The sequence below is a fragment of the Miniopterus natalensis genome, chromosome 1 (assembly GCF_054644295.1).
Source record: "Miniopterus natalensis isolate mMinNat1 chromosome 1, mMinNat1.hap1, whole genome shotgun sequence".
Taxonomy (NCBI): domain Eukaryota; kingdom Metazoa; phylum Chordata; class Mammalia; order Chiroptera; family Miniopteridae; genus Miniopterus; species Miniopterus natalensis.
This window is the reverse complement of record NC_142081.1, coordinates 21,822,726-21,830,608: the sequence shown is the minus strand read 5'-3', so window position 1 is coordinate 21,830,608 and position 7,883 is coordinate 21,822,726. Positions and strand designations below refer to the sequence as shown.

General features: G+C 47.5%; 1 protein-coding gene across 4 annotated transcripts in view; it reads right to left on the bottom strand.

Annotated features, from left to right (window-relative positions):
- Window positions 1-1,544: 1,544 nt before the first annotated feature.
- Window positions 1,545-7,883, bottom strand: part of ZFYVE1 (zinc finger FYVE-type containing 1) — a 51,525-nt gene continuing 45,186 nt past the window's right edge. For all 4 annotated transcript variants that reach the window (XM_016208149.2, XM_016208152.2, XM_016208150.2 and 1 more), the window contains 4 exons: window positions 6,387-6,557; window positions 5,487-5,667; window positions 4,868-4,981; window positions 1,545-3,197 (listed from right to left, as the gene is read on the bottom strand). In XM_016208149.2, coding sequence (XP_016063635.1) covers window positions 2,965-3,197; window positions 4,868-4,981; window positions 5,487-5,667; window positions 6,387-6,557 — 699 coding nt within the window. In that variant the 3' untranslated portion in view covers window positions 1,545-2,964. The remainder of the gene's footprint in view (window positions 3,198-4,867; window positions 4,982-5,486; window positions 5,668-6,386; window positions 6,558-7,883) is intronic.

Below are 7,883 nucleotides of genomic sequence, written 5' to 3'. Positions count from 1 at the left end.
TTCCAGCTTGATCCCCAGTGGGGGGCATGCAGGAGGCAGCCAATCAATGACTCATCATTGATGTTTCTCTCCCCCTCTTCCTTCCTCTCTCTGAAATCGGTAAAGACATATTTTTTTTAAAAGAAAGGGCCCTAGCTGGTTTGGCTCAGTGGTTTGTGTGTCAGCCTATGGACTAAAGGGTCCTGGGTTCAATTCCAGCCAAGGCCATGTACCTCAGCTGCAAGCTTGATCCCTGGCCCGTCAAGGTGAGTGCGGGAGGCAGCCAATCAATGTGTCTCTCTCTCTGAAAAGCAATGAAAAAACACCCTCAGGGGAGGATTAAAAAAAAAAAAGGAATGAAGAAAGTAGAGACAGGAGATGAAGACAAGGCAGGGCAGGGGTATGACATAAAAAGGTACAAAATTTTCCCCAGTGTTTCCATAGGCCACTAGTAACACCCAGCCTCTTTTTTTTTTTTTTTAATCTTTTTTTTAAAAATATATATCTTTATTGATTTCAGAGAGAGGAAAGGAGAGGGAGAAAGAGATAGAAACATCAATGATGAGAGAGTCATTGATCAGTTGCCTCCTGCACGCCCCCGACTGGGGATCGTTCCCGCAACCCGGGCATGTGCCCTGACCGGGACTTGAACCCCGATTGCCTGGATCCTAGGTTGACGCTCAACCACTGAGCCATGCCTGGCTGGGCACCCAGCCTCTTTGTGAGAGAGGATTCCCCAGGGAATGTGAGCTCACAGCTACCGGAGTGAAACCCTTAGAACACAAGTTGTTAAGTTGCTGCTACGACTACACCACAGGGTGCCCTGCTCGAGACCAGGCTGGCATAGCTCGGCCTGTGCTGTGGCTCTGAGCCCTAATCCACAACCACCTGGTCTCACACCCTCTGTGGAAGGCTCTGGTAAACAGCCAAAGTACAAGAGAACTGCATGGTCACTGAGCATGTGTGGAGCCCTCTAACCACTAGAAAAGAGTTCTCTGGCCCAGCTGGTGTGGTTTAGTGGTTGAGCCCCATCCCGTGCACCAAGAGGTCACTGGTTCGATTCCTGGTCAGGGCACATGCCCGGGTTACGGGCCCGATCCCCTGGTAGGGGGCGTGCAGGAGGCCTCTAATCGATGTTTCTCTCACCGATGTTTCTCTCTCTCTCCCCCCCTTTCTCTAAAAATCAATTTTAAAAAACAAAACATATATATAAAAAAAAAAAAATTCTCTGATCATCAGTTTGAACACACTGTTAGGAAATATCCACAAAGATCCTAGTTCAAGTTAGCAAACAGAGCTGGGACACGCTATCCAAAGCTGGGGAAAAACAGCCTGTTGTTGTGAAACTAAAACCCATATGATAATGGTTTTGTGATACATGGCTATGCTTTTTAAGTTCTTGTTAGAGTAATAAACTCAGGTATTTACAGGTAAAATATGACCATGCCCTAGAAATACGCCTCACCTGGCTTCTGCTTGGAAAGCCACCAGCTACCTTCCTATAAACTAGAAAGAGGGACAGGACTTACTAATGGCGTGAAAGGAAGGAGTCAGCAGAGTCTGTGTTCAGCAGGAAGATTCCTTTATAATGGCGAAGTTGATGATACACAGTACGAGAGTAGGGCCTCAGTCACGGCCACAGGAGCAAGGGAGTAGGTCTGAGGACCGATGTGTTCCAGGGCTCAAGTCACACTGACACACACACCAGGGTGACTGCCAAGTACCTCCCTGTAGCTCCGCCCACCCACCAGTTCGGTCAAGAACAATGTCACTTTTTAAATCTTCGTTTTTGGCCATTGAAGATAAAATCCACCATGATGACAGGATTTCAGCACAACAGTCTCTTTCCAGTCACAACAGAGATGGATGTTCCAGCTCTTAATGAGAAAAGTTTGTTTGACTTCTCTTGCAAGAACCAGAGAGAATTTTTTTCTTCATGATCTGTTGAAATACTTATATATACTCAAAAAGACAAAAACAGAAAACAATTAACAGTCCATTCTGTGCTCTGTTTCCCTGGAAGATTTCTCATGATCACCCCTCCAATAGCAAGAGGAGTCATGTGTTTGGGAACAAAGAATTAAGACACTTCAAAATAAGCAATAAAAATCCTAGTGCAACACTCAGAAGCAGATGGTGGGCTTGAGGGGGTTGGAAGCAGGTGCTCTATTTTGGAGCAGGGTATGGCCTTTGGGAAAGTCAAGTGGATGCACAGATAGAAGCAGCAACAAGCAGGGAACGTTGCTGGGGAGGCCCACTTCCTTCCCAGCTCTCCCCAGGTATGAGGACGTCACATCACCTGCACTCTGACTTCTCAGGGCTGAGGACCCTACCCCTCACCCTCCACCCACTCTGGTGACCTGCACACTAAGTTGAGTGGTCTCTGAAACAGGCTTAGGCCAAGGATTGGGATCCAGCTCTGGAGGGCCCAGGTAGGTCCCTTCCAGGCTATTCCAAGCAAGTACCTGGGAACCTCACTTCTCCAGGCAACCAAGAGGCATGAAGGGAAAAGGCAAGGAAAGGAGAGGCTCCCAAGGCCTGGGAAGAAAAAAAGGTGACCAGCAACACAGTGGCTTTTGTACCTGGCTCGGTTTTATGGGGAAGACCTGCTACCACTGCAACCGTATCCCTGTGCTGGGGACAGACTGAAGTAAGTCTTTGCAACCAGCAGCAGCCTGAACAGACTCCATATGCCTTTCATATGTCTATACGGGTATATATTTGTCATTTTTAACTGAAATAAATGCAATGGATTCTATAAGCTGCTCGGTCCCCTGCCCTAAGGGGCTTATGCCTTCGGGCCTGCCGCCAGGCTCCCCCCAGCTTGTCATCTGCCCTACCCCACACCGTGGGAAAGTGGCCCCAGGATAAGCAGAAAGGATACACACCACAACAGGTGACCAGGAGGAGGGCCTACCTCAATGAGACTTCTGTTTCTAACCCTGAGAACCTAAGGAATTGTGAAGGACGTGGAGGGAGCTAGGGTTAAAGGTCACCGGGCTTTTTATTGCAGTTAAAGCAGACTCGGACAGGATGGTCCCAGCCTCGAGAAGGGACAGCCCGGCGGTCATGGGAGCACTCGTCACAGAAGCCCTGGCCGCAGGCCCGGCAGTGGTGCTTGGAGAGCTTGATGCTGAACTCCTTCCGGCAGCTGTGGCAGTGCAGGATCTCATGGTCGGGCACCCAGTACGCCGGCCGGGCCGCATCCTTTACCAGACCTGTGGCAGAGGAGAAACCATGATGGGCAGGACACGCGAACCCAACACCCCAAGTCCCATAGGGCACAAAGACATCCTCAGACCCTCCAATGGCTCGAAATCCAACTGCACAAAGAATCATCTATGGCATTTTTAAACATGCTGGTGCCTGATCTTCACCTCATTCCACCCAGGCCAAAGTCTTCAGGGCTGGGTGGAATACACTGAAATCTGTGTATCTATTAAGCTCTCTAGGTGATCCTAAGGTACAGCTGCAGTAAGTAAGAACCACTGGAGTAACAAGAAGAAGTAGAACTTTGGAGTCAGGAGATATCTTCATTCAAATCCCAGTTCTACTGAGTTAATTAGCAGCTGCAGGGTTGTGAGAGTTTCCTTCTCAGGGCCTTGGCTTCCTGATCTTTAACAACCCACCTTCAAGAGCTGTTATGGGGATTACAAGATATAACATGTCTAACGCACTGGCCTGGGACTCAACAGCAGGTGAGCACTTGGTGAGCACAGTTGGTAGGCTCTCTTGCCAAGGGCAGCTCCTGCCCCTCCCAGTTACCCGTGACAGCAGACACAGCCTGAACTTCAAGCCTGGGCAAATCCATCTATCTATATACCCTGGAGTCAAAGCTCATCGTCTGTTCATTTTGTGAGCCACTGTGATTAAATCTGTTACAAGCAATTTTCTTTACCACCCACTCAGGAGTCCATGTTCTCTTCCTTACAAAGGGCTGAAGTTCCCCAGTCCAGACAACCCTGCCAAGCTCTCCACACACTGCTGGGTTCCCCTTCCTCTCCCTTTTCCCATCTTGGTTACAAGTACCTCTCACAACCAGAGGTGAAATTTCCAGGCCCAGGCCTTAAAAGAGACTGGCAGCTTCTACTTGTCTCTTGGAATATTAGCTCTTAGAGCCCTTAGCCATAATGTAAAGAAGTCTAACTACCAATGAAGAAACCACATGGAGCCCTGGCCGAGTGGCTCAGTTGGTTGGAGCATTGTTTCATACACCAAAACGTGGCAGGTTCAATTCCTGGTCAGGGCACATAACCAGGTTGTGGGTTCAATCCCCAATTGGGGCACATGTGGGAGGCAGCCAATCGATGTTTCTCTCTCACAATGATGTCTCTCTCTCTCCCCCTCACTTCCTCTCTCTCAAAATCAATTTAAAAAACACACAAAATAATCATTTGGGGGGAAAAACAAAACACATGGAGAGGCCTGGAGAATATATGGAGAGAGGGAGGGTCTACTGAGCCCAGCCTTCCAGGCATCCCTGCCAAGGCCCAGCATATAAGTTCAGTTGGCATGGACCCTTGAGACCAGTCCAGCTGCCATACTGGAATATCAGGTAGTAACCAGGCAATGCCACCTGAAGCAGAAGAATTACCCTTCCTGACTTTCAGTTGTGAGACATGGTAAAACAGTGGTTGTTTTAAGCCTTTACATTTTCAGGTAGTTTGTTATGCAGCAATCAGTGGTATAAGAGAATGGCCTGCAGAGAGAAACATGAAAACACTACGGTATTCTGCAGAAGTAAGCAAATGTTCACCAATTTTCAGTCAACTTCCTGTTGCCCAACACAACCTGGGTCTGAAAGCCTTTGACAAAATGACAGCCTAGGGCACTCTGAAACCTTTCATCCCACACACACTACCCCTGAGAGAAGCACTACCAGGCCCACCTAGTGGTATGTCAATGGCTGTCACCACGGCTCCCAAAGTGTTCTGCACAGCCTCGCCCACCTTCCGAGCAATCAGTGTCCCACCTTCATCATCTGCCTGTGCCTCAGTAACATCTGTAGACAATGATAAAGGACAAGCTGTCAGCTTAGTTATTTCCCAAATAGAAAAGCAGAGCACTTCTGGGTTCTTCTTGCGGGATACCACTATGCCATCAGGCAACAATTGCAAGGGTCTGGGGTATGGGTCAGGTCAGCCCAGACCCTGAAATCAGGTAACATCTGTTAGTCCTTTACCCCAACCCTCTGGGGCTATTTTATAACCTTCCTTTAAAATACACCAGAAAGGTTCCAGAAACATGACCTAGAACCTTCTCCAAGGAGAAGACTCAGACTAAGTCGTGTCTGGTAAACACAGGACAGGACTACCCAACCACCACTACCAAGAAATAGCACCCCCAGGACTCAGAGAATGACTGGCCTAGACCAAGGAAGCAACTGCTCTCAGAAGAGTGATGCAGTTAGGAACAGGGCTGGGCATATGGGAGTCCAGTTCCCAACACCCAGTGCCAAGGAGAGAGGTCCCCCCTTCCACCCTTGCAGCTCTCACACCCCACGTTACCTAACTGGACGTTCCTGGCTTCATAGCAGTTGTCACACACCCGCACAGGCACAGGCCCCCAGCCCCGCTCGGGCACCGGCCGGGTCTTGGATGAACAGCCATCACAGAAGCCCTCTCCACAGGCCCGGCAGTGATGCTTGGTGTCATTATCTTTAAAGGATGTAGCACACTTGCTGCAGCTCTGTTCCAAGCCCAAAACAAACAGAGGCAGGTAAGGTATCATTTAAATCTGCTCAGCTGAGAAAGTTACCGAGACCCAGGGGAAGGACCACAGGACCACCCTGAAAAGGCAGAACCCTGAGAGTCCTAACAGAGGGGCTCTAAAACCTTCAGCCACACAGAATGCCCCCCTGAAGAGGCTGTGATTATCATTTTCTTCCAAGAAGTGCCTGGAAAGGTTCTCAAACAATGTGACTAAGTCACAGGATTCTCAAAAGGACTAATTCTTGCCAGAAGAGAAATGAGACTCTGTTTTTTTTAACAGCTTCTCAAAAGAGCCTCTGCGAGGTTGGTGAGGAGAGAGCTCCCTGTTGCAAAGTATTTGGGCCACAGCTGGGTGCTCCTTTGCTGTGGGTGCTGCAGAGATTCATGGATCAAGCCAAGGGGGACCTTGAATGACCTCTAAAGGCCCCTTTCCTTCAGATTCTATATCTGTGACCTTAGACATCTGGTCAATAATGACTGGCCTTTGCAGGTAAGAAAACGAAAATCCACCACCAAGAAAATTCTTGCAGAATAACACAGAAATCAGTGGGTGAAGAGGACACTGCCTGCCTTACTGCATCCCCCGTTTCCAATACTCCGGGAGCTAACCTGACAGGGAGAGAAATTCCACACATCCCCCACAGAACAAGCTTAGGACAGGGTAAAGAGGTACAGGAGCATCCTGCCACACCATACCAAGATCTGGGAGTTGGGCCTCCAGTAGGCTGGAGCTATCTGGTCTGTCAGCCAGGATGTTACAGCCTTGGTGGGCCCAAGGCTAAGCTCAGACACTGACTGAGCCATGAAGTTCATCCCGTCCAAGAGGCGCTGGGCGGCATTGTTGTTGTCCTTCAGAAATCCATCAGTCTGAAATGAAAATGCAGGCTCCCATCATGCTCTGAATGAAGGTAGTCAAAGGAAAAAGGGAGAGGGGTCTTGGGTGAGTTGCACACTCATCACATCCAACTCAGAACCACAAACCCCAGGCAAAGAAAATTGGGGACAGACCAGGAATCCCTCTGGCTTCCAGGCAATATCACACCAACCAGTCATTACTGACTCTCTTCAAGGTAACCATAAGATGGTTCCCAACTGTTCGATCAGGACTTCTTTTGCCCATAAGCAAGACATACAATCCAGGAGACACTCATGTAAAGAACTGACACCTCCCACAAGAAGCCCCCCCACCCCAGGCTGGGTTAGGAACCCTTCCTCCCAGTTCCTCTAATCCCTGTACATCTCCAGGAATCCTATTTCCACGTATAAGTACATTATGTTTATGTACTTGACTCCCTATTAGAATGTAAACTCTCTGAGAATAATCACTTTTTCATTTTTGTATTTTGTAAGTATCTAGTTCAATTCTGAGCACACATACTCATCAGCGTGTTGAAATAATGAATGGATGAGTGAATGAACAGAAGACGAGGAGCCTGTATTCCCTAATTCCATGGAGAGTGAGGAGCGCAGCCTAAAAGTAAACTATAGTATTACTGTTTCCTTGGACTATAAACTATGTTGTCGTAGAGACAATAGCTTTACAAGAAAGAACTAATGCAGATCAAAAAACAAAAGACATTAGTCATAAAATACCTTGTAAAGAAAATTATACTAGTGTGAGGCAATATTAAATGCTTGGCCCAGAATGGTCTGGACCATCATGTCAAGGGCGTGGGCTCCAGAAATGAGACCACACCGCAGTGACAAATTTCAGTGGGGCTGGAAACTGGAAAGAAGAAGAACAAAACAATAAGAAAATCATCCATTTTATAGTATCTTGAAGGATCAAGGAAAGCTCAAAGGTGGATCTGCAGGTAGGCCTCTTAGGCTGACAGGTGACTTTAGGCATCACCCAACAAGGGGAACATCACCAAGTAAAATAAGTCCCTTTGAGAAAATTGCTTATCTTTTTTTCCACGAAGGGAAAGGTTTTGGATGTGTTGTGATTTATGGGTATTCCAAGTGTGAATTGTGGTTTAATGCAGAATACAAGCAACGTATCAATGCCTCATAAACAGATTTATTTTTCCAACATCCTGAATTCAAAAGTCAAAATAAAAAGTAGTAAGTCTATAGTAATCCCGCTTTTTAGAATATATGTCAGGAAATTTTCCAAAACAAAGAAATCACTGTCTTACATAAAGATGATCCCTATGGCATTTTCTTTGAAAATAAGAAAACCTCATAAACAGC